The following is a 26,863-nucleotide window of genomic DNA, read 5'->3' as shown; positions in this document are numbered from 1 at the left end:
ACTATTAGTTCAAAAAACACTTGGAATTACTACATGCTTGACATTAAGACACATCATACTTAATACGTATATGAAAAGACAGGACATTCGTTCCGTATTTACAGAAAAGTCACTCCTCTTCTGAACCAGGAACTTTCCCTAAGAACTGCATCTAGTTTTTAGTCACTTAATTCCATTTAGGTTTTGATTCTTTGAAGAAAAAGCCCTTCATGTGAATTTTTTACATGGCTGGATATGGCTGGAGATGAGCAGAGACTTGAGCTCAGGGGTTCAGGGCAGCCCACACCGCACTCACGCAGGGCCATCGGGGGGAGAAGCAGTGCACAGCATAGCCACCGTGGGGGCTGGGGGCACAGCGGGGAAGGGGCTGCACGCCCCCCCACCTGAGTCAGCCGGTCCCCGGGGTCCCTGAAGCAAGGCTAGGGGGAACGGAGCCCCTCTCCATTCCTCACTTTGGCCAGCACTGCTTGGTGAACCAGAGCGCAGGTGCTTCTGAGAACCCCCACTCACTGACAGCAGTGTGGGGAAGCGTCAGGACCCACACAGAGGTCCCCCCATTTATTCGGGTACAGCCTCTTAGTTATTGTGAGACTCAAAGACTCGTGCAAAACGAGGCCACCACTGAAGCAGCTGCCATGGAGATGGCTACACGACAGAGGGGCTAAGGGATCCGGCGTCAGGAAGAAGCACAGATCCTGAATCGTGCACCAGATAAATGTTCGCATTCACCTTCGGATCTGCTTTGTCAGACCTGATGCTCACGACATCCCTCGTCTGCCAGGTCCGCTCCTGGGGGAGGGTGTGGAGTGGCACGCCAGAGGGACGCCTGCCTGACCTCAGTGGGGTTGCGGGGAGGACGGGGCTGGGGCCCAGCACCTAAGAGCCTGCGGCACAAGTCAGGGGACACATAGCATGAGGGGCTCACGCAGAGCTGCAGGACCCAGGCCCCCAGTCCAGGCTGAGGTGCATCTCTGAGCTACACATCGGACAACCTGAGAGCAGCCTCCAGGCATTGGACGCACACTACATCATCCCTAGTAAGAAAACCTTCACACCTGGGAAGTCTTCATTTCCCTGCAGGAGGTTAGACTCTTTTATTGAACAGCAGAGTTTTGGAAGTGTTTACACTGTGCAGAAATGAGGGAAGACCCAGGGGTTAAGGGGGACAGGCACCATGAGGCCCCTCACACCAGAGCCTGCCTCACAAAGGACATTACGAAAAGGTGAGAAAACCAGCAGAACCACGGCCCCCAGAGTGCTTGTTCTTCAAGAAGCCCTGAGCACAACACCGGGAGAGGAAGGCACGCATGTCCTGGGTGTCTCGTGTTGCTCTGGCCGCCACACAAGGGGGGGGGCGGGGGTGACGGGCACAGCATCGCAACAAGGCTGTGGCCCAACAGGCTACTTGAGGAGCTTTGCCACGTTCAGACTGGGAACCACGATCTCCTTGAAGATTGGCACGTAGTTTGGGTTTGTCTGCGTCGGGCCCTGCTCCAGCGTCTCGATGATGGTCTGCTTCATGTCCCGGCTGGTATCCCCTCGCATGGCCAGGAGTGCGCCAATGTGCTCATCCCTGCAGGTGCGGGGAACACCACGGGTGTGTCAGGGGTCCACTTACAGCTGCTCACCCCCCACGCCTGACTCAAACTCCCCCCAGCCCCCCCCCCGCGGCTCGGCCAACACTGAGGCCCCAGAGCAGGGCCAACAGCTGTGCACGAGAAGGCGTGCCCCGTATCATGACAGGAGAGAAACCGGAGTTCTCCGCTCACGGCGGCCTTCTCTTCAACCGATAATCACGAGGTTTTAAACTCTGTTCTCCTAAATCTTCAACAGACTGCCTAACTAGAGTGAGAGGACCCTGGAGAGCCCTGGACCACCAGTTCCTCCCGCTTCAAGCAAACCCACAGCGTTGGCAGAAAGAGAAGACACTGGCTGAGGCAGGGGGGTGGTGGGAGGCGTCTTGGTCGCGTGCGACAGGCACAGGTCCCTTCTCTGAATCCACGAGCACAAGACGAGCTTCCTAAAACCACTCTGCTCTGCTACCTTCCCCCCAGTGCACAGAGCGTGGTGACGCCCCACCTGCACTCAGGCCACCTGCTCTCCAGCCGTGCTCTGACACCTGGGAGGTGCATGACCCGAGGCTGGGGTCCCATGGGCTCCAGGTCCAACAGCAGGGCTAGGGACACAGAGGCACGCTGATACGCCCACTCTGCTCCTGGCCATCGTCCACACAACTTGTCCTCCCAGGAGCCAGGACACCCAATGGTGCTCACACCTGATGGTCAGGCCCCTCCATCTTGTCAGTGACCCTAGGAACGAGCTTACTGCTCTGTTCCATGATTTCTAGCTAAAACACATGGCACATGGGCCCTTACCTGATATCTGGGTATTTGCTGACCAGAGTGGAGACTTCCAGGTAGAGCAGAGACGGGTCCGTCAGCTTAATAACTTCCGCGATGGCCACAATGGTGTCACAGTGCCCATCTGCATCCTCACCAAACCCCTGGAAGACAGTGTGCATGCAGCTGCCAAGCACTGCGAGGGGACACATGCCGAGTGTCTGTGGAACTCTGTGGCCCAGGCAGACACCGACGGCTCAGGATCGGCCCACAGTGGAGCTGTCCTGGGCGCCCTCAGCAGGGATGCTGCAGGGCAGGGGGCGGGCAGCCCACAGGGGCAAGACCAATCTGCCTAACGCCACTCCCACGGGGCTAGGAGTAACACCCCAGAAGCTACCCCCAGCGACAAGGTCCAACAGACCTTCCTGGGCACACAAGGAGGACTGACTGGTCACTTGGTCCCTGACGTGACTGGCCCTGATCAGCAGGCCGAAACAGCCCAGGGGGTGGGGGTGGGGGGGACAGAAACAAGAAAACACTCACTGAGGCCAACTTCCGGAACAGGAGGCGGAGCTGCGCGGCCTCCCGGACCATCCTCTCGGCACCCTCCTTGCGCTCCTCTGCACTGCGGAAGGAGATGCGCTTCTGCATGACGGCCCGCAGGTACTCCAGCACCACTCGCCGCTGCGCCTCCGCGGTCATCCTCTGCGGGCAAACACAGGGTCGGCAAGGCAGGCCGGAGGCTCCCGCTGAGACACCGCCCGGCTGAGACCTCCCCCTAGGCTCCCCACTGAGACCCCCCCCCCCCGCTGAGACCCCCTAGGCTCCCCACTGAGACACCCCCCCCGCCCGTCCCCCGCTGAGACCCACGCCCCAGGCGCCTGCTGAGACCCAGGCTGGCCAGGCAGCTGTGCAGGGCACACACCCTCCCGCCTGTCAACAGATGGCAGAACCTGAAGGAGCACACGTGCGGGTTCACAGCAGTATTCACTAGGTTCCTTTCAAGTAAGTGGTGAAAGGAAACTTGTGCCCAATCGCACCAGCAGATGAGCCCTCCAGACAAGCCCCCACAGGGAGGGCTGCACGCATGCATGGGCTCCTCAGGCACCAACTACTGAATCAACCCAGCAAATGTTTAAGGAAATAAACGGTGGAGCCAACAGCCTAGAGAGCAGCGCAGGACCGCGGGCCAGCCAGAGGCCCCCGGACAGCACAGACGAGGGGAGCAGGCAGTCGGGTTCCGATCACCGGGTCTCCCTACAGGGAGCAGGCTGACTGGCAGTCACAAGAATTTCCTTTAAAATGAGGACTTCGACAAGGGTTCTACTGGGTCCCAGTCACCACAGCAGGACAAGACGACATGAGAGGTGTGAGGACCAGAATGAAAACAGTGTCACTGTTCACACGACACAACCGTCTACACAGAGATCTAAGAGGGTCCCAAGACAAATCCCAGAAACAATCAGAAAGTTTTACAAAATGTCTGAACATGACGTCAGTATATCAGAACCACTTCCTATAAGCCAGGAAAAAACACCTGGAAAGCCTGACTTTAAAACGCATCACTTGTTAGAGCAACAAAGCAAACACTACCCAAGGCCCTGAGAACCCATGAGGAGAGGGGCCCAGGAGCTGCGGGAGGAAACGGGCTACGTCAGGGAAACCCCGAGGACATGCACGTAGCTGAGGCGCATGGGGGTTCTGTGCATGTGGCAGGGCTCCTGGGGCCCCCAGAGCCCGGCCACACAGAGAAGAGCCCTGGGGCCCCTGCTGGAGCGGAGAAAGGCCAGCAGCCTGCCTGTGCCCTGGACAGGGATCCCGGAGAGGAAACTGGCCCACAGCCGCTGCCCCCACCCTCCCTTCTAGGGGATTCCGGGGCCGCTGAGGAGGCCCCTCTCACAAGTGCAGCCTGCGTCTGTGGCCACGTGTCAAAGAGGGCTTGGTGGGGTGTCAGGAGGCAGTCAGGTTAAAGGAACAGAAGCATCATCACCTCCACCCGGCTTATCTCCAGACACTGACGTCTCCTGCCGGCCTTGGCTGAATAAAACCACCTGTGAACGTCCATTCCCAGAAGAACCAACTGGACACTGAGTTCCACACAAGACGCTTGCGGATGAGCTCACACCAAGTCACCGTGTCCACACTCTTACCTTTTTATACGGCTTTTTAATTCTGGCAAAATCATTGAAATAGTCTTCCACGGTAACACAAATAATGTCCACAGCATTGGATCCTAACAGCCACTTCCTTGTCATCAGCTCACTGAGATGTTGCTGAAAAGAACACAGAAAACGTCACCTGGACACTGTCCCTGAGTCACGTGTATCAGGAGGAAGGTGCTGCAGAGCCTCAGTGATGTTCTGTGACAGCAATACACACGTAACCACTCCACCGGCACGCGGTCCGCAAACACGTACCGTGACTCTGTGAGACACTCATCACACACGCCTTCGGTGACTGTGGATCTGTCCGTACACACACTGCCTTTATTGTTTACATATATTATACGGATATTCTGCATTTACCCAATCCTGATGGACATTTAAAACTGCTCACATTTTGCAATTATAAAGAACAGTGCAGTGAACCTGTACATTTCTGCAAGTGAAACCCCAAAAGTAGAACTGCTCAGCCCACGAGTGTGCAAACTAAAACCCCGAAACTTTCCACACTGCCCTCCAAAACCTACAGCACTGGTTCTACAGAGAACACACGAGAGCATCCCCTTTCCCATGCCTGCAACACCACTTGGCATCCCGTGAAGCAACAGAGAATACTCGGTTTGAGTTTGCGCATCTCTGAAGATCAGGAAGACCAGGCATTTTGTTTTCACATTTACGACATTTGTAATCCCTTTTCTGTGAAAGGGCTTACTTGTGTCCTTTATCTAATTTTGTTATAGTTTTTTTATTTTGAAATTATTTCAAATGTATCCATTTCATCTGTTTTCTAAACCATTTTCGAGAAAGTTGCAAACATCACAAAATGATCCCACCAATCACCCCAGAAGCTCCTCTCCAGCTACTTCCTTCCCAGGAGGACCCAAGATGATCACGGTTTTATTTTTTTAATATATTCTGGTTTCTGCCTATACATCTATGTAATGCTAAACCGTCTTTGTACTTCCGAAATAAACCCTACTTGTTCTTAGTGTATTATGCCTTTGATATGATGCTAAATGCATTTTGTTAACGACTTTGTTTTGTATTTTTATTCAAAGGGTCCACGTGATGTGTGTTGCACACATGCATGAGCTCTCAATTGGGTTCTGGTATCAAGAATTTGCTAATGAACACAGTCCATCTTCCTTCTATGTCCTTGTTTCCATTTTGTAATTCGCCAAGCAGATTAATCACTTTAATATTTCATGGGAGTCTGTGCAATTGTACGTCAGAGGACTCCAGTCTGGGCCTGTGGCATATAAGGCACACCTCACAGAAAAGCAAAGGCCCTTTCACAGTGAGAGGTGAGCTGAAGTGTCAGCTCCGCTCGGGTATGCGGTCACAGGGTACATCGCAGACCCACATACACACTGGATGGAAACACTATTGTCAGCCTGGAAATAAAGCAGCAAAGAACCGGCTCCCACCTCCAGGTCCAGGAAGACCTCCTCCAGCAGGCTGCTGCAGCCCTCCTTTGCAATGGTGTCCAGAATCCCATCCATGCTTGGCTGGCTCAGAGACATGCCTTCTTCCATTTCATTTTTCAAATACTTCCTTTTTAAACTGACTATGGATTCTCTGTAAGGAAACAGTTAAGGCCCCATGAAGCAACTGAGTATCCTTACCTTCTGCTCTTTTGTTCCTGGGTCACCCTGTCCATGACGGTCACTTACTTGAAGGTCTGGCAGTTGTTGATGATGGCGATCATATACTGGACATAGCAGTGGGGGTGCTGCCGATTCCTCAGGTGCTCTTCTTTATATGACTGAGCTTCCTCTTTGTATCTGAGGACACACAGCCCCCCAGCAAAACTATCAGTAAGGGGGAACCTGGGGGTGTGCCAAACACCACAAAGAAATCACACCTGATAAATACATTTGGCATCGTTAACATCTGACCAGGTAAATCTTTAAAAATAAAATAAATTTTTGGATGATCTATACTAATGAAAAATCAGGAAAGCTGGTCATTTTATATGGATTATTGAAAATAAATTTTGTATCAGGCTTTGAAATATGATTCAGTATTCTGAGTATACAAATATCTTGAAATATTTGTAGGTGGAAAATTACTATTTTATCTGACATATAATTTGCCTAGAAATTCATACAATAGTGTTGGGAACATTATGAAATATTAGATAAAATGTCACTTCCTGAAACTTTCCCTGAAGAAATCAAATTAAGAAATTACTCAAAAATAACTTGCTCATCTGAGGTCAAGAAAACAAGCAACTGAGATCACTACGTATTTTATTTTTGAATTTATTAGAGACTCACACACAAGAGCAGAACACTACAGCACACGGTATATATGTTTAAAAGACCTTAAGAAAGGAGCAAAGTTGGCAATTAAAGGGAAATAATTATGTATTTATTCCACCTTTCTGTCCAACGTGTGGTTCAGGTAATCAAACTTCTGAGGCTGATGAGGAAAATTTCCTCTTCTGCCAACAAAATGACTAAGGCCATGATCCCCAGGGGCGTGACTGGCGGGGACTCTCAGCCACCAGGGCAGGACAGAGGGACACGCATCTCGTGATGCGCTGCCATGTGGAGCACTCTGCTTAGGCCGGGTTCTTGCTAAACAGCAAGAAAATAAAGAGGAATCTCGTTAAGTCTTTAGAGCCAACATGTGGCTCAAAGGGGGACAGCAGTTAGGGCTAGACAAGAAGGTGCTGGGCACTATGACACAATCTGCACGTGTCCACAAGCCAGTGGCTCAGAGGGGCAAGGCCACACTACTGCGCCCGAGACCTGGGAGCCCAGACCTGCTGCTAGCCCAGTCTCAACATACAACTAGAAGAAGGCATGTCTGAAACCACTGGGGAAACCCAAATACAAACTTGCTGTCAGACAGCCCTACAGCCAGAGTAAGGACACAGGGAATGAAATGCCAGAATGTCTGGGATCTGCTTTAAAGTACTTACGGGGGGTGGGGGAGGGTTAAAGGGACATCTGTGTGTGCAGATGAGGTGAGGGGGGCTTTCAAGGGACAGCTTTTGAAGGTGGACGATGAGTCAAGTTTTTTTTACACCACTCTTTCTGCTTCTGTATAGATTTGAAAACCTTCCCGACCAAGTCAAAGGGAGGCAGGCATCCAGCAGACACACTCCCCAGCCTGGTCGGACGGCCGACTCCCAGCCACGGGCACGGGGAGCCACCACCGGATGGAGTCCCTCCCGGGCCCTGGGTAGTGCCGACTACAGAAAGGAAGCGTCTGGAGGAGAATCTAACTCTGGCCCAGCAGGCCCATCTGGGCTCTTGGGAAACCACTGTAATCCATTCCAAAGGCTTGTTTCAAAATAACAAAGATCACAACAACAAATCCAGGCTTAAAGTATTTTTTAATATCAGGCGTATTAGGATCAAAGTTTTGCTTTTAAGCTTTAAAAACATACACTTTCTAAATGAGCGCCCTGGCAAAAATACATACCTACTCAGGAAAGAGTTCATTTGCTGAAGACACAAAACAAGTACCTTTGTTTTCAAATCTTCACTTATCTGAGCAGCAACTTGAAGATTCTGTTCGAACATCTAAAAATTGGAGAATTTATGAATTCTAATATGAACTCACAAGGGTACAAGTTTCCCATTAAAACCCCTATCTGCCAACTGGTAGTTACAGTCCGAATTCAGAAAAAAAAAAAAGGAAAGAAACCACTCAAAATATAACAAGTCAGTTAAATGAACAATTTTCTCAACAGATGAAAAAACACAAGTGAATCGCTTCCTAATTACCTGCAAACAGGCTGGTCTCCACAGAGGGAAATGTGTATTCTCAGTGAGCTGACAGGGAGATGGGGGGCCCAGGGAGGTCGGGTGCGGCTGGGGTCACATGGGTGCCAGGGGCTGGGCTGTGATTTGTGATGTGGATTCCTTACAAAGAATTGGGAGGATACACACTGGAGCTCAGGGGAGCTACACATGGAGAGGCGGAGAAGGGCTGGAAGGCCAAGCTCACCCCAGGCCTGTGGTACATGCAGTCTGTCATGACACCAGTTTCCAAAATCAAGGAAAGGGTGAGGCCCCCTCTACGGCTCATGGTGTCACCCAGAGACAGATGCCCACAGTGCTCACTTGTGCCCGGCTGGCAACCAAGCACACGCCAGTGACGTTGTCTCACACAAGGACTAGACCATGACTCAGCCCTCCTCCTGCCAGAAACCTTCCTCCAGGAAGAAAAGCCGACGGGCCAGAAGAAAAGGACAGTAAGGAAGCTGGAGGACACCAGCAGGTGCTGGGCATCAAAAAGTAAATGAACCATAAGAAGGCACAATTATGGTTAAAATATAAAGGACTCTTCCCCAAATCCATCAGGTTATACTCAATCAGGTGGCATTTTAGAAGACAAATCTTAGCCATTTCCAACATCAGGAAACATCAAAAAAGCAAACTCAAATCTGAGTGTCACATGCAAATAACATGTACTTCGGTTCTAGTTCAAATCCAAACACTTAAGGGAAACTAGAGTAACTGCGCAAAACTGCTTGGACAGGCGACCCTCGGTATCTTCGGCTCCAGACAGAAAGAGAGGCCTGAGGTACCGGAAAGGTCTCCCTCTGTCTTTAGGAAGGGAGGCACTTTATGTTCCTTTGTCAAACCCACAGATCCCAGGAATGATCCAGCAATGCACCCCAGAAGCACACGATGGTACCTGGAAGACAATGGCAGGGAGTGTCGTCTGGAAGAACCCATCCTGGTCGGCTTCGGGCTCCGTCTCTTTGATCCAGTCTTTCTTGTCTGTTTCTAGTGCTTTCCGCAGCCAGGCAATGATGTTTGACTAAAGAAGTTTGGCATCACAGAAGAAGGAAGAACAGAACAGGCCACTCTGAGGCAATGCACACGGCCTCTCCTCAGCAGTGCAGCGGCAGAAACCAAACGCAGGGCCCTGGGAGTCGCTATTCCCGAACAAGGGGACGCCAGGGAAGCCATCCCACAAGCCGCCTCCATGGCAGGTGCTGCCTCCACCGCCCCCCTTCTGGACGAGCACCACGCTGCAGCAGAGGCCAGGCTGGTCAGCCGTACACGGAAGCACGAGGCGGACATGCCCCCAGCAGGCTTGTCCGTGGAAGACCACACGGCAGCAGCATCACCTCGGGAGCACAGACCCCTCCCTGCTTCCCAGTGTGGGGCTCAGCATCTCAGTCAGCATGCTGTCTGCTGCTTGCGCTCACCTTGTCCAAGGAAGCAGACCCTGACCTCCTCATGTTACTCGCAGACCACCTGGGGGTCACGGGGGGGGGGGGGGCACTTGGTCCCCAACTGCCACCCTCCCACTCCTGTGCTCAGCTCTAAGAGGCTGGCAGGCACCACTGCCCACCTGGCTACCAGGGGCTGGACAGGCTCACTACTCCAGCCGGAGGAGGTTTCTGTACCTGCGGAACACACACTTCGACCTCCAGACCCAGGGCCACAGAATGAGCCACCTTCCTCATCTAACTGGCCAACACACATTTCAAGATCCAATTTCCCAGAAGCAGAGCCCACACATCCTTAGGAAGCCAATATCAAAACCGGTTTCTCCCCCGCCTTCTTTTGCCCACTGGCCTCGGTTACGGCATGACTTAGGGAGCCAACACAGCCTGGTTTGGGACCACACATTGCTGTACTCACAGTGAGAGTTGACATATACGTGTCAAGCAGCTCAGAGACCACGTCTGGAGAAAGCAAAGGCTCCAGGATGCTGACATCCACTTCTGGGGCCAGCTCCATGTTCCCCATCATCTCTGCACTACGGCAAAACCAGGTATGAGAAAGAGTAATTACCAGGAAGACGGAAAATGCTCAGCTAAGTGTTGCTCTTTCTTTTGACACACAAACACCCACCCACCCTCAAGACTGTGTCAGGGAGGAGAGGCGGGGCCCTGGGGAGAGCCCTGGGGGAGAAGTGGCCGCATAAGGCACCTCTGTCCCTGGCCTCAGCCCGCTGCACCCACATCACTCAGGAAAGAAACCCCGTGACAGGGGAGATAGGTTTGGTGTACGCCCAGCACCTCCCCCTGGGGAAGGCCAGGGCCTGGCAAACTGGAGGTGCTGAGTAGACAGGTCCTATCGAACAAGGGAATGACAAACAAGTACAGTAATTCAGAAACATAAGCGCTGAAGTTAACGTTGCTGATCCCTGCACTTCATAATGAAACATAAGTCAGCAAAAGTATCAATGCATTCGGACAAGTATGCTTAAGAAGGCAGGGATGTGGACTGAATTTCAGAAAAAAGTTTCCATAAAAAAGTTATCTTTGGGGCGCCTGGGTGGCTCAGTTAGTTAAGCGACTGCCTTCGGCTCAGGTCATGATCCTGGAGTCCCAGGATCGAGTCCCACATCGGGCTCCCTGCTCAGCGAGGAGCCTGCTTCTCCCTCTAACCCTCCCCCCGTCATGTACTCTCTCTCTCTCTCTCATTCTCGCTCTCTCAAATAAATAAATAAATCTTTAAAAAAAAAAAAAAGTTATCTTTGTGTGGTTGGGTTCTTAAAAGTCCAAAGTTTGAATGTTCAGAAAAAATACACACGCCTTTTGCCATATTCCCTAAATACGTATTTACGAGGAAAACACTGAGTACTCACAGCTAGTCCACTATCTGTAAGAAATACAAGGTCTTCCTCAGTGAAAAGGCACGTCATACAATTCTGCAAATATTAAGACTATTCACTCAACCTAGATTTTCACCCAAGAACCTTAATTCAGCGTGAAATGTTTCTAGTATGAAAGCAATCCAATTTTTCCCACTAGACAGTCCAAATGCTAAAAAGGTATGCAGCTGTCCACACACAGAAAAACACACAAAACCAAGACACAAAACTGTGCACACCAACAAATTCACCCCCAGTCTGGTGGCTGGAGCAGGGACAAGGGCCCAGGGCCCAGATTCTACTCCTGCTCTCTACTCGCTGTCCATGTAAATGCTGGGCACGTGACTCCCTGCGCCTGTTTCCTCACGGAAACGAATATGAGCCTAACAGTGCTTTCCTCGTGGGGTAACGTGAAATTGAGCCCTGTACAGAGAAGGCCACAGGATGGGGAGATGGTGATCACTCTGGGCTCGTGGGTGGGGCAGGGCAGTGCCCAGGGGGCAGAACCCAGGCCTGGCAGAGTGAAGCTGCAGACACACCAGACAGAGTGACCATCACTATCATGGGTGAGAGAGTTTCTCCCATTTTATGTTGAGATGTACATATTCTCTACTATAACCAGTTACCAAAACACAAACAAAACATCCAAAACCTTATTGCTAAAGCAAGAGGTTTAACAAATTTCTGCACACGAGCAACAAGACAGGCTAAAAATAATTCCAGTACAGTACTTTATACCGTTCTCTATTCACAAAACCCTGCAAAATCAAAATGCATCTTCTCCTCAGCTAGCTAAACTTAAAGAATGTCAGAATACCCCGCCATTGCCTCCATTTTCAAACCCTATGTCAAACGAATACAAGCACAAAATGGCCCACGTCCCATTTGTGAAGTGACAAAACCTCAAGGTTGAAATGTAAAAAGAATGGATTTTTCCAGGATACTGGTGAGAAGAAACCAAACCGGGGGGGGGGGGGGGGGCTGGAAGCCAGGAGGAGTGAGCTGGTGGCCCCTGTGACTCCATGCAGGTCCCCGGAAATCCTGCACCCATGTGTCCTTACCCGTCCCCCAAGGTAAAATCACACACTCAGGGTGTCACCGTAAGAAGGAAATGGGTTAGTGCACAGTGGGCACTATCATGGAAGAGCCCAATGCTGAACTGCTTACTAGGGACTGGACGTCAAGGGCAGGAGCACCACCCAAACACAAGAGCATTCACACAACCAGAGGTTGGGCCCTGACCTCAAGGTTAAGCCCACACAGGGACCAGAGGGGAGGCTTTCATCAGCAGGAAAACAAAGTCTGAGGGTGCTGAGCACATGCTGGAGCAAAACAACTCAACTCTACATAAAAGAAAATACAAGAGTAACTTTGGAGTTACCTTGTGTAGGTATTTAAGACCCATGTCAACAGGCTCACGATCTCATTGGCTTCTAGGTCTTCGGACGCAAGCTCCTGCATCCGCGTGCTCAGGGCCTGGTGGTACATGCTCAGGAGGTTTCTGAAGATCTCATAATGTGGAGGGAAACACTGAACCATCAGGTTTTTGGCAACAATGAGGTCATCTAGGACGTACTTCCTTATGATTTCCAGGTGGCGGACGAGCCACATCTTGTCGGACTCCCTGGTGTCTGCCTGTGTGCCCTCAATTCTAGTCGTCACGGTTCTGTCCAAGATGGCAAACATTTTCTCCTTCCAATTCTTGGGCCTCCCAGGAGGAACAAAACTAGTTTGTTTTTTTCGGTCAAGTATGCGCCTATCGATTTTTTCTTCCCTTTCGATAATTCTAACAACTGAGACCAGCAAGGTGGGGTCACGGCGAACAGTGACCAGTGACCTCTGCAGCACCATCCACAGCTGCTTGGCCAGCTCGTCCGAGAGCCCCTGCGTGCTCCCAAAGTAGCTGTGGATGAGGGTCATGTCACGAGTGTTTCCACTGTCCATGCGGTACTGCTCATACATCAGCCCGTCCCGGGAGCACTCCAGGTCCATCAGCTTCCGGTGGGCCTGTAGGAGCGCCCCTTGTTCTATGAGGTCCTGGGTCTCCCTCACAATTTCAGGCACTAGGGAAAAAGGCACAAGATGGCACCGTGAAAAACCACACAAATGGCTGGGTAGGACCCTGGGAAGATGGCAGAGAGAGCACCAGGAATCTGTCTCCACACCCAGACAGCAACTGCACTGGCAGAATCTGTCTGAGTAACTATTTTGGAACTGCGGAGTCTGCAGAAGGCTGGCAAATTCCAGGAGATGGCTTGGCAGTAAACTGTGGTTAATTCCGGTCAATTTCAGCTCTTAGCACAGGAGCACCTTCCCAGCCCCAGCCCCAGCCCCAGCCCCAGCCTGGCCCGCCACGCATTCCCGAAGCAGCCTGCACACAGCTTGAGGGAACCTGGGTGAGCACAGAGGACCATGCCCTCCAAACATTGGGGATCTGTGCTCCAACTGCTGGTTGCTGCCCCCTATCAGGGAGATGCAGACACAGTGGTGGAACCCATTGTTACTGCACTCAGGCCACCAGGTTTGTTGCAAACCCCTCGCCCTAGAGCCAGGTGACTTCCAGATGATTTAAAGAGCCAGTGCCTCTTTTCCCCCTCCATTTTTATTCCTTCCCCCTCCAGACATTAAAGACAATGACATTCAAAAGCAACCTCACATACGGGGTAATTAAAAAGCGCCTGCACATGCTCAGGGAAAGATCAGGCTCAGAAAAGACCTGAGAAGATCTTCAATTTACATCTCAGTCTAATCCTCAGCACAGAGACAGCCTGCAATAACCAAAACAAGAACAATAAATAAAAATCAGCATACCCAGCAGAAGAGAAGAATCTGATTTTCAGAGTTACTATGTTATTAGATTCAAATGTCCAACATTCAACAACAACAAAAATCACAAGACATAAAAAGATTCAGGAAAGTATGGAGATTCAAAGGGAAAAGATAACCCAACAGAAACCATCCCTAAGAAACACCAGGTTGTCGATCTACTGGATGAAGACTTTACTTTTTTTAAAAGACTTTATTTACTTGTCAGAGAGCAAGAGTGAGCAGGCACAAGCAGGGGGAGTGGCAGAGGGAGAAGCAGGCTCCTCGATGAGCAAGGAGCCCGATGCAGGACTCGATCCCAGGACCCTGTGGTCATGACCTGAACCAAAGGCAGACGCTTAACAGATGCCCCTCTATTGGATGAAGACTTTAAAACAAGTTTTAAAAGTTTTAAAATGTCAAGTGGACCAACATGCACACTGTGGACATCCCAGAAGATAAAAAGAAAGGAAAGGAAACAAAGAAATTATCTGAATAATGATCAAACTTACTTAACTTGATGAAAGACAAGAACATAAACATCTAAAAGCTCAATGAACTCCAAGTAGGAAGAACTCAGAGACCCAGAACGAGACACATTACAAATTGCTGAAAATCAAAGACAGAGAACCTGGAAAGCAGTGAGGAGAAGCAGCTGGTTGCCTACGAGGGAGCCTCAGTAAGACCACAAGCAGATTTTTCATCAGAAACTTTGGAGGCCCAAGGGCAGTTGGCTGCCACAGTCGAAGTCTAAAAGAAAACAAGAGTCACCCAGAGTCCTACATCTGGCAAAACTGTCCTTCAAAAGCGAAGGAGACACAAAGACACTCCCAGACAAGCACAAGCTGAGCACTCCTCAGCCTGGAGAGCTGCCCCAGTGAGTCCTGTGGGTGAGATGAAAGGGCGCTGGATGGTAACGCAGAGAGCGGGGGAGGAATAAAGATGGCAATAAAGGTAGATACACAGGTAACTGTAAAAGCTAGTGTTATGGTAACTTCGGTTTGTCGCTTTACTTTGTCTTCTACTTAATTTAAAAGACTAATATATTTAGAGAAAAAAAATTATTTGTCCAAAGCTAGTTTACTGTAACTGGTTTATAATTCCACATTGTGTTTTCCACATAATTTGAGAGACTAATGCATAAAAAACAATTAGTCTATGTTTTTGGACAACGTATAAAGATGTAATTTTGTGACATCAATAACTGAAAGGGGGTGAGACAGTGTTGTGTAGGAGCAGAGTTTTTGTCTGTTACTGAAATTAAACTGGTATAAATTCAGAGTACTTTAATTTTAGATGTTAAATGTAATCCCCACAGTAACTACAAAGAAAATAGCTTTCAAATACATAAAAAAGGAAATGAAAAAGGAATTAAAACATTTCACCACAAAAAAATCAACTAAACACAAAGAAGACAGGAATGCAGAAAATGAGGGACAAAAAGGCTGTAAGGCACACAGAAATCAAACAGCAAAATGACAGAAATAAGTCACAAATTTTCAGTAATTGCTTTAAATGTGAATGGATTAAATTCTCCAATTAAAAGACAGAGACTGGTAGAAAGGGTAAAACACAAGATCCAGCCACATGCTATCTATAAGAGACTCACTTGTGATCCAAAGACACAAACAGGGTTGAAATGAAAGGGTGGTAGAAGACATTCCATGCAAATAGTGACCCAAATAGAGCAGGTGGTCCCACTAATACCAGACAAAATAGACTTGAAATCAAGTTTACAAGAAACAAAGAAGGCACGTTATATGTTAATAAAAGCCTCCTACAGTGAGAAGATACAATTATAAACAATTACACACCTAATGAGATACCATCAGAATATACAAAGCAGAAATTCACAAAACTGGAAAATAGACAGTTCTCTAGTAATAACTGGGAGACTTCGATGTCATTCACGGTAGTGGACAGGACAACCAGTCAGGAGATACGGAAGGACACAGAGGACCTAAACAACACAATCAACCAACTACATCTAACAGACACATACAGAACACTCCACGCAGCAGCCACACACATGTTCTTCCCAAGAGCATATTTTCCAGGATAGACCTTATGTAAGATAACAAATTAAATCTCAACAGATTTGAAAAGGTAAATATTATACAAAGTATCTTTTCCAACCAGGATGGGATGAAGTTAGAAATCTGTAACAGATGAACAATTCACAAATTAGTGGAAATTAACACACTCGATCACTGGGTCAAAGAAGAAATCACAAGAGAAATTAGAAAATACTTAGACAAAAATAAGAACCCAACACACCAGAACTTAAGGGATCTAAGAGAGCAATGTTTAAGGACAAGTGTATAGCTGTCAATGCTTATGTAAAAAAAAAAAAGAAAACTATCAAATCAACAACCTGATTTTATAATTTAGGGAATCAGAAAAAGAACAAGCTAAACCCAAAGCTACCAGCAGGAAGGAAATAATAAAGAGAAAAGCAGAAAGAAACACAACTGAGAATAGGAAAACAACAGAGAAAATTGACAAAACCAAAAGGTGGTTCTTTGAAAAGATCAACGATTGACAAATCTTTAGCTAATTAACTTAAAAAAAAAGAGAGAGAGAGAGAAGACTCAAATACTACAGTCGGAAATGAAAGTAGGGACATTATTGCTGATTCTACAGAAATAGAAAGGATCACGAGAGTACTATGAACAACTGTACACCAACCAATTTTTGCACTAGACATAGTGGAAAAAACCTACAGAGACTAACTCATGAAGAAACAGAAAATCTAAATAGATCCACAACTCGTAAGGGGAGGGGAAATGGGGAGCTATCATTTAATGGGTGCGAAGTTTGGTGTTTTTCTTTTAGTTTTACTAGCATGTCACTGACACACAGCACTGTACAGTTTGTTTTACAAGATGAAAGAATTGTGGGGGTGGATGGTGGTGACAGCTGCACAACGTGAAAGTATATAACACCAAAGAATTGTACACTCAAAAATAATCAAGATAGTAAATTTTATATTAAGTGTATCTCATGTTAAAACAAAGTGGGGGGAAAAAGGCTGTGTGCACAGTACTACCAAATTACAGGCAATGAGGAAAGTCTAAGAGGGTCAAACCAGCACAACATCTTCCCAATAAAGTCTACTCCTAACAAAAATGCGTATATAACATAGCCTCATTCGTTCTTCAAGGGAAGAAAATTATTTTCAACTCCTGTGGATGAACTTCTTCCAGTAAAGTAACTGTTGATCATTTGACATTAGCTTTACAAGACTAGAAGGAAATGTTGCCAGTCAACAGGAAATCATAAGGGGGGAAATTAACTAGCAAGGTGCTGGCGCAGTGTCATGAAGGACATTCAGGCTTGGGGACGACGTTCCAATTCCAGGCAGCCAACAGTCACCAAGACGAGCTCCTTCCTTAGCACCCACTGTGGAGTTGGCAATGCTGTGCCATTCGTTGGGGGGGGGGGGCGCAATGTGAGAAGCAACTTGGAACATGGCCCTAAGTATCAGACCCTGGGAAGATGAGCAAGGGGGCCAGGTACTCAACAATGCTGCCATCAGACACGAGTGTGAGAGGAGTCCAAGGAAAAGGAGCTGAACAGGACACAAATTACCAAGGTACAATGCGGCTGGAGCAGGGCCACCATGATGTGGCTTTATACTGGTGTGAAGAACTGTGGCAGATTACGCTCAGGGGGCGAGCAGAGTCTAGGAAAGGACAGAAAGAATTCACTGAGACCAGACACAGGATAAAGAAAGGGAAGGGGTCAGACCATCCCAAGGTCTCTTGCTGGGATGCTGGTGACCCTGATAGAGGTGAGGGGATGAGGAGTGAGACAATCTCTGGACTGTGCTGAGCAGACATGGAGCCCCACCCACATGACAAATGACACTGTTCCCGGATAGGCTGCAGAGCCTCTCACTGGTGAGGTACTAGGACATGGCTCTGAAAGGGCCACCCCCACACCTCCTGTCCCCACCCCACCCCACCCAGCCCCAAGGCCTCCACCAGATCCCGCCCAATGCTGACCAAGGCTGCAGAGTGTTTCCCTCCTGTGCCCTCCCCCCTTGGCCTGTGCACACTCTTCTCCACTTGGGAACTGCCACTCGCCTGCATCACCTCTCCAGCTGGGAACTGGCCCGTCTGTCCCGTTCACGGGGATGCTTCTCTCTTTTTCACCTGTCAGAGTTCCATCTGGTCTACTGATCTGACAGCCACACTGCAACCCAGGGAATGAAGCTCACAAGCACTTATTCTGTTAACCCATTTCTGTGCCTCTATCCAAACAGCACTACAAGCATTTTACTGGTCTTGGCTTGTTCAACTGGTCCCTTCCACCCTCAGGGCAAACAAGAAGTTAACTATACAGGTGGGAATCAAACACTGTCCACACCAAGGGAGATCTACAAAATACACCGCACAAAAGCTGGATCTACCTCTTCATCACCTGTACAGCGAGGAAAAATGAGTCACAGGAAAGAGAAAAGACAGCACTTTGCCCCTGACGCCCAAAGCACCGGCCATCCCCAGCTGTCTCCCCCACCCCCCCAGCCACCTGAGAAGATGTTCTTGAGGTTTTCCACAGCTGCGGCAAGCTGGCTGTGCCGCACGACAGCATCCTTCACATCCTTGAGGCTCTCAATGGTGTTGATGCTCTGCCTCCAGTCTTTGCTGACGTCAGCCAGGGACCGCTGGATGTCTTTGACATCGTTCAGTGCATTGTGCAGCTGGCTCAGGCCTGTGCGCACACCGTCCAACTGGGACTGGATTGCAGCCTAGGGGAGACACCCAGGGGCGAGGGGATGGTGAGCAGAGCTAGGACAGCCACAAACAAGTCTTCCTCGGGAGGTTCAAGTTCACAGAAGACAAATTTCAGTAGCTGGGAATAGTCAATACTCAGAGAAAAGAGAATAAAATTCAAAAAAACTTAACTGATCCACAAAATAGCTTTTCCTTTTTTTCACTGCTGCCTTAGAACAGAACAACGCCTTTTAAAGCTTTGTTGAGAAAACCTCCTAAACTCCTCATCTGGGCCCTCAGCCTGAAGATGCTGGATACCACGATGGGCATGCCTCAGGTCCCGTGGCTGCCCCAAGAGGACTCCACACACATGGTCTCCCCAGGCATCCCTCAGTTCCCTCAGGCCTCATCTCAGACTGTCAGGACTTGCTCATCAGCTCTGAGGTAGAGGGCCTCCTGCCACTCAGCCAGGACCAGACTTGGCTCAAGGATGGCTGGCCCCACTGCGGAGAGCTGGTACATCTGGGATTCAGACTCACTCCACTGGCATGCTGAAATGCCATCAGCAAGTGATACACAGCCAAAAGGGAGGGGACATGAAGGAGGGGCAGCCAGTGGAGGGGAAAGAAGGGAAGGCCAGTTGGCATAACCAAAGCCAGGTACACATTCGACCCAGGAGCCATTTAAGCTGCACATGGAAATTATTAATGATGATGGTAACGGACCACAGAAGGTCTCTAGGCCACTACTGATGATCATCAGCTAATCCCACAAGTTTCTGGAACCGATTAAAATGCTGACTAAAAATGAAGCAAGTCCAAACTGTTTTTTAAATTAAAGTAAAACTACTGCTTTAAATAGGCCCACCAGTCTTTGGATGCTTCATTTTGGTACAAATGATCCTCATCCTGTCTTATCAAGCCTGCCATTATCCAAATGCTAACAGTGTTTTCAAGTGCCATATGAGTGTGAAAATGGAACTTTCACGGGCGCCTGGGTGGCTCAGTCGTTAAGCGTCTGCCTTCGGCTTAGGTCGTGATCCCGGGGTCCTGGGGTCCTGGGATCGAGCCCCACATCGGGCTCCCTGCACCGTGGGGAAGCCTGCTTCTCCCTCTCCTACTCCCCCTGCTTGTGTTCCCTCTCTCGCTATGTCTCTCTCTGTCAAATAAATAAATAAAATCTTAAAAAAAAAAAAAAAAAAAAAAGAAAATGAACTTTCCTCAAGGGCATTCTCTTCACCCCCAAGACCACTCTGCTGCCTGTCAATCACAGCAGGCCACGGTCTTAACATTTTTATAACTACACTGAATGTCTGTATTTTAACAAAACCTTACCTCTTCATACAAATTAAGTTGAAAGCCAAACCAATCACAAAATACCTTGAAAAAAAATAATTTTCTTTCTTGTCCCACTCTCACATGCTTAATAACTGTGCCTCACTCTCCTCGCTCCTTCCTGCCCAGTGCCAGCAGAGTGCCTGGCACACAGCCAGCCAGCTACAGCGTATGCTGAAAAGTTCTAAACAAAATGCTCTCTAGTGGCACTCTGTAGAAGACCTTTTAACAAATAAGGATAGCTGCTATTCTTCTAATATTGTTTAAAATTTAAAAGGACACTTCTGGGTGCTTAAAAGATTGTTCCTTTGGTGTTTCCAATATTCCCACAAACTTCTCTATAAATCTACTGCTTGGTAATACAGTTTTGGAAGAAATGTGTTAAGTAAGGGTTATGGTCTGTTCTGCATCTTTCCAGATCATCACAAAATCTAATTTAGCAAAACTACAATGATGATGTTATGCAGGAACCCAGAACTCAAGGTAAATGGATCTATCCTGACTGGGAGTAAAGTGGATGCCTGTGGCCTCTGGTCTCGTACCTTCAGTCTGGCCTCCACTGAGGCCTTTTTCCGGGCCTCTCTTCTTCGGTACTGCTCCACTTTGTCCAGCTGGTCCGGGCGCTGAAGCATCCCAGCAACCCTCTGAACAGCTGTTGCTACAGCCTCCCGGTCTGTCTCCTTCATGGTTAAAAAGCAGGTGGAATCTCAGCACATGTCATACTCGAGGTATCCTGTGTGAACAGGGAGAGAGGGAGCAGGAGGGGAAGATGTGTTAGGAAGGTAGAAAAGGTCGGTACAAAACTCATTCCCCCTAACAGTCTCAGCTGTTCACAATGGAGCTATAAGGAGAATATCTGAGATCATTAATCCAGTAAACCTGAAAGCTGAACCAGGATTATGAACTCCTTAATAATAGATATAAGCTTTCAGAACTCAGATATGAAGGCACTTTTACCTTTAAGTAAAGCAGAGGCATTTACAGGTATGAGCTATGAACAAATAGAGGATGTCTCTATGTGGACTTTAGACCCCTCATCCTATCAGATGTCAGTCTCCAAGGTACTTCTCTCCCACAGACAGGGCCAATTTCTGGAACCTTCATAGCACCCTTTGGCCACACTGGTGGGGCAGCTGTGCCGGGAGGCCTGTGAGGACACGGAAGCACCCGGACAGCATATGCCTCAACACGCCTCACCCACCCCCAGCTCAAGTCCCAGCACATGCCCCTCAAAAAAATCACTACTGGGGCATGTGGGTGGCACCCAACTCTTGACTTCGGCTCAGGTCGTGATCTCAGGGTCGTGAGGTCAAGCCCTGTGTCGGGGCTCAGGGCTCTGAGTTTGAGATTCTCTTCCTCTCCCCCCCCCCCCGCTTGCAGGCGTGTTCGCGCATGCGCGCTCTCTCTCAAATAAATAAATCTTAAAAAAAAACTTAAAAGACATATTTTTAAAAAATCATTACTGTCTGTAATATCCGAAATTCTACTTTGTACATTTAACAACCCTAATAAACAAAGATGAGAGGGCAAAAGGCACCTTTGCTCAAGCAAACCTACCTTCCATCCCAGCTCCAATGCCCTAGTCCCGGCGCCAAAGGGGTATCCGGGGAGCGTCTGGCAAATGAGAGGATTTAATAAACACGTGTGCCCCTGGCCTCAGACATGACACTATTTCCATGCATGTTTTCTGTATACGACTTCTTGACGAGATGAAGAAGATCCGTCCTCCCCCTAATCCCTTATCCGCCCCCCCACCCCACATGCTTACAGCAGAACCCTCAACTCCACGGACCATCTCCACGGAGGGCTCTGTATTAACTGCTATCCGCACAGGCCTCCTGACTCGTCTTTCCAACAGCACCGCGCTGCCGGCACGGTCTCTCCTTCCACCTGACCGACCGGGTACCACCCCAAAGCACAAAGTCTCAGCGGGACAGAGAAACGCCAAGACGCCCAAGGCGCGAGCCGTAAACCCCGGCGCCGGGAGGCAAGCCGACATCCGCTCCACGGCGAACTCCGTACCTGCACGCTTCCGTTCTCGTCTGCTTCCACACCTTACCGGCACCGCCGCCGACCTGACAAGCCGCGCATCCCCCGGCCGCCCGCTCGGGGCCGCCGCCGGCCCAGCGCGCTGCCCCCGCAGTTCTCCAGCGAGCGGCGCTCTCGGAGTCCACGCTCGCCTCCTCGAGCCGGGAGGACGGGGCCCCGGGAGGACCGCAACGCCACCACCTCCGCCCGCCTTTCGGGCCGCGGAGCGCGCGGGCCGCGTCACTGGAGCGCGGGCCCGGTCTGGAGCGGCCGGCTGTGCGGACCACCTCCCGGGGCCGCGCGTACCCGACCCCCAGTCCCGGCGCCTCGGCGACCACCGCCCCGGAGCCCGCCCACGGCCACTGCCGCCGCCACCCACTCACCTCCCACTGCCGCCGCCCGCAGCCCGACCGGAAGTGAGCAGCGCCCGCGGGCACTTCCGCTTCCGCCGCACGCCGGAAAGGCGGGGCCTGAGCGGTGGGACCGACAGGGTGGGGGTTCTATATGGGGTCCCCGCCCGGGGGTGCTCTCACTGTGGGGGGGGGATGTGTGACCGTCAGGACAGGGTTCCCGCCCCGGGGGGGGGTCCCCCTGGGGGGGGGGGGATGTGTGACCGTCAGGACAGGGTCCCCTCCTGGGGGTGCTCTCACTGTGGTGGGGGGATGTGTGACCGTCAGGACAGGGTCCCGCCCCGGGGGGTGTTCTCACTGTGGGGAGGATGTATGGCCGTCAGGACGGGATCCCCGCCTGGGGGTGCTCTCACTGTGGTGGGGGGATGTGTGACCGTCAGGACAGGGTTCCCGCCCCGGGGGGTGTTCTCACTGGGGGGGGGGTGTATGGCCGCCCGGGACGGGGTCCCCGCCTGGGGGTGCTCTCACTGTGGGGGGGGGATGTGTGGCCGTCAGGACGGGGTCCCCGCCCGGGGGTGCTCTCACTGTGGTGGGGGGATGTATGGCCTCAGGACGGGGTCCCCGCCCGGGGGTGCTCTCAGTTGGGGGGGGATGTGTGGCTGTTAGGATGGGGTCTCCGCCCGGGGGCTCTCCCATGGGGTCATGTGTGGTGGTTGTCAGGACGATGTCCCCGCCCGGGGGTGCTCTCACTTGGGGGGGGAATGTGTGACCATCAGGACAGGGTTCCCACCCCGGGGGTGCTCTCACTGTGGTGGGGGGATGTATGGCTGTCAGGACGGGGTCCCCGCCCGAGGGTGCTCTCACTGTGGGGAGAATGTGTGGCCATCAGGACAGGGTCCCCGCCCGGGGGGTGCTCTCACTGTGGTGGGGGGATGTGTGGTCGTCAGGACAGGGTCCCCGCCCGGGGGTGCCCTCAGTCGGGGGGGGGGATGTGTGGTCGTCAGGACGGGGTCTCCGCCCGGGGGCTCTCCCATGGCGTCATGTGTGGTGGTTGTCAGGATGATGTCCCCGCCCAGGGGTGCTCTCACTGGGGGTGGGGGGATGTGTGACCGTCAGGACAGGGTTCCCGCCCCAGGGGTGCTCTCACTGGGGTGGGGGGATGTGTGGCCGTCAGGACGGCCCCCTGCCCCCCCCCCCGGGGGGAGTGACCATCAGGCCAGGATCCCTGCCTGGCCGCTACCAAGGTGTGGGGGGTGGCTGTCAGGACGGTTCCCTGCACCAAGGACTGCTTCTGTGGAGCGGAGTGATGCTGGGGTGGGGAGGCCCCTTCTCACTCAGCCCCTCTTATTCCAGCCCTTTCTGCCCTCTCCCCTCAGTGTCCCCAGGCTGACCTCCTCCTGGGCCCTATTCTCAGGATTCACCTTCACTATGGTCTCTTTGCTCATGTGTCCTCTGTAACCCTCTGTGGCCTCCTTCTGTGAGGGAGCCGCCCTGCCTCTCCCTCAGTCCACCTCATGTTGTGTATTCCCCGTGGTTTCCATTACCGATGTTCTGTCTTTATCAGCTCATACCTGTCTTTCCTGCTACAGTGTGGCAGGGGCTTTGTCTCCTTTGCTGTAGCCCCAGCTCCTCCCCAGACCAGTGACTGACATAGGGCAGACATTCAGTAAATTAATGAACAAGGTGGGGCACAGCTGGTAATCAGGCACCTGTGACTGTCAGTCCAACACCCCCCATGTTCCTGGGCAGCTTCCTAGTGAGCTGTTGTTGTTACACTCTGGAATCAAGAATGAACTCAGGCCCTCAGGACCAGCACATCTCATGACCAGCACTTCTAATGAGTACAGACAGAAGCCCACATGGGAGCACCCCGCAGTTGACGCTGGGCGGGCTCCGGGATCAGAGTGTGGTGGGGCAGAGCTGCAGGGAGGGGAGGAAGCCGGTCCCTGAGTTACTGTGTGGAGGAGAGGCCCACTGGTCAGAACTCCCAGAGTGAGAAGCCACTCAGATTTCAGGGCTAGCCTGTTTAAGAAGCACTGTTTGCCTTCACACTGAAAAGGAACACTGTCGCGGTTACAAAGGCCAGACTGTAGGGACAAGCACCTCCTGAAAGTCAGCCAAGTTCATACAAACAGGAAGGAGACTGGAGCACGTCAGGAATGGGAGCCGACCGGGAGGAAGGTGGAGTGGGGTGCACAAGTGTGCGCGCACAGCAGGGTGGGGGAGGAAGATGAGGTCGTGTGAGCCCCCCCCCCCCAGTCTGCCGTCAGCTGAACAGCAGACGAGGGGCGCTACTTCGGCGTACTAACTCTGACGGCCGATCCCTTTGTTATCCCATCTGTACCAGCAACTTATGAAAATATATTACTAAATTGAGCAATGAAGAATGTAAACAAAAAGTTGAAATTATGTTTAAAACTATAACTGTAAAGGCATTTTGAAATTAATAAAAAAATTGCCAAAATTATCAAAGCTTTTAGGGCTTAATTCAAAATATAACAACATTTAACATACCCAGGTGGAGCCTTGTGCTATTGACAATTGTGTTTGGAGGTAGGACTCCCTAATAACTTCCTCAGCCAGGATGGTTAATATTGGGATGGCTGTTAAAGGACTTTTTTTCTCCTTAAAACTAGAAAAATAGAACTTGATTAAAAAAATTTTTGACTTCTCTTTTTGGCAGACCAAATAACTGAAAGCCTCCTGTAAAACATTGGATGAAAATAGCGAGCACCCTTGTAAATCACCCTTTCCCTAAGCCCAAGGAAGCTCAGGAAAGCATGAAGGAAAACTATCCTAGAGCAAGGATGGGTGAGGAGGGGAGGGGGCTGATGCCCAGGATGGGCTTTCGCACCCATGTGTGGGGTCAGGGCTCTTCCACGAAGCCAGGATGCTCAAAGGATGCATCCTCAGTGCAAGAGTGGACCAAGGAAAACAAAGTCCCCAAAAGCAGTTTCTCCCAGGTCCTGGGCTCCCTGAGTCAGGGAAGTCCCTCTCCCCCCAAGAACTCAGAGCTGGGAGGCTGCACTTCACTTGGGTCTAACACGCTCCTCAGCCTAGCAGCTCTCACTGAAGCCCTTTGACAGAAGCAACCCCAGGAATATTTCTAGAGAAGCCCCCCAACCTTGGAGTAAAGAGCAGAGTGCAGTAGCATGTCCTAAAGGCCCTGAGATCCTTGTCTGTTCTGGGAGAATAGAGCTCTTGATTAGTTCCAACTTAGACTTTGTTAAATACACATGAAGAATAGAACTAGAATCGTAACTTCCAAACAAATAGGGGAAGGAACAGAGAAAAGAGCTGCAATCCCGTGGGGACAGAAGGCAGGCGAAAAACCTCAAAGGACGTATGTACCTGGAATGTAAAAATACATTCAAATATATCAACTATCAGAGCACAAGTAAATGGATTTTAAAACAGGCAAACGGTTATGAGAAAAGCATCTAAACCACGGAGGAACAGGGCGGTCAGGGCCACAGAACACTGGTGGGGCCCCAGCGTTAGTTAGTAACAGACCACGTGGGCTTTATGTCAAAGGCACTGTCAGGTTCTTCCTAAGATGCTAAATGCATAAGCCATAAAGAAAAAGACTGCAATGCGAAAATGTTAAACTCTTGTATTTTATAAAATCTTTAAATGAAAAGACAAGCCACAGACACAGAAAATCCGTCACTGAGGGGATGCTGCTATCCTGCTACAAAGAGAACGTGGACAAATCCACTAGATGGGCAAACAAGTGCGGGGAGACCAGAAAGGGGCAAGCAGGACTCCAGGCTAGAGACCCGGTCGGGGGGGGGGGCTCCCTGTGTCCTCAGGAAGGCCTTGGGGGCCCTACTGCCCTGCAGCCCACATGACCCTCAGACTGCAGCGCATGGCTGTTCCCACACAGAGCCCTCCTCTATCCCTTTTCTCCCAGGCCTGTGTGTGACCTGCAGGCCCTCCAGGACCTTGTCCCCACCCTCTCCTTGTCCTCTGACTCCAGCCCAGGCCACCCCCAGCCCGGCAGGCTGCTGTCGTGTGACCCTCCGTGTGGCCTTGCCCACAAACGTCCACCCGGGCTACGCTCCTCCAGCCCTTTAGTGTGGCGCCTGTCCCCTTCCCGTGCATTACAGAACCAGGTGGTTCTGTGCTCACTGTGTCCATGTGCATGCACCAGTGAGCTCTGTGTCTTTCTTTCCTTGCTGGGTCCCCAGCACTGTCACAGCCCTGGCACTCAGAGGGGCCCAACAACACTGGTGTTGGAGGGCGTGAGGCCCAGTGGGGGCCAGTGGGCTGCTGCTGTGGCCTGAATGTGCCCCAGATTTCATATGCTGAACCCTAGCCTGCTAGGCCATGAGAATGGGATCAGTGCCCTGAAACAAAGAGACTGCACAGAGCTCCCTTGCCCATTCCTCCCTGTGAGCTCAGAGCGAGAAGTTTGCCACCCTTCATGGAGCCGTGAGGGCGCCCTAATCACATACCTGTACACACACACACATGCACACACTCACAGGGACCAGGTGTCCGTTCCCTACAGGACAGGGCAAGTCTGGGCTATCCTAATGGCACCTGGGAAGG

General features: G+C 50.9%; 1 protein-coding gene across 3 annotated transcripts; it reads right to left on the bottom strand.

Moving 5' to 3' along the window:
* Window positions 1-907: 907 nt before the first annotated feature.
* On the bottom strand, window positions 908-22,426 carry EXOC3 (exocyst complex component 3). Of its 3 annotated transcripts, none has more exons than XM_032415323.1 (14): window positions 22,343-22,426; window positions 21,489-21,545; window positions 20,474-20,664; window positions 18,413-18,632; window positions 12,456-13,137; window positions 10,117-10,234; window positions 9,158-9,283; window positions 7,937-8,037; window positions 6,175-6,285; window positions 5,929-6,079; window positions 4,490-4,612; window positions 2,883-3,044; window positions 2,376-2,503; window positions 1,402-1,573 (listed from the first exon to the last, which is right to left on the bottom strand). In XM_032415323.1, the coding sequence occupies exons 3-14, from the start codon at window positions 20,615-20,617 to the stop codon at window positions 1,402-1,404; spliced, it is 2,238 nt and encodes a 745-aa protein (XP_032271214.1). In that variant the 5' UTR covers window positions 20,618-20,664; window positions 21,489-21,545; window positions 22,343-22,426. The 3 variants fall into 3 exon arrangements, with proteins under 3 accessions (XP_032271213.1, XP_032271214.1, XP_032271215.1); XM_032415324.1 differs by lacking the exon at window positions 22,343-22,426 and adding an exon at window positions 21,954-22,270; XM_032415322.1 differs by lacking the exons at window positions 21,489-21,545; window positions 22,343-22,426 and having other exon boundaries at window positions 908-1,573; window positions 20,474-20,647.
* Window positions 22,427-26,863: the final 4,437 nt, after the last annotated feature.

The sequence above is a fragment of the Phoca vitulina genome, unplaced genomic scaffold (genome assembly GCF_004348235.1).
Source record: "Phoca vitulina isolate PV1807 unplaced genomic scaffold, GSC_HSeal_1.0 scaffold17, whole genome shotgun sequence".
Lineage (NCBI taxonomy): Eukaryota > Metazoa > Chordata > Mammalia > Carnivora > Phocidae > Phoca > Phoca vitulina.
This window is presented reverse-complemented; position numbering and strand designations above follow the sequence as displayed.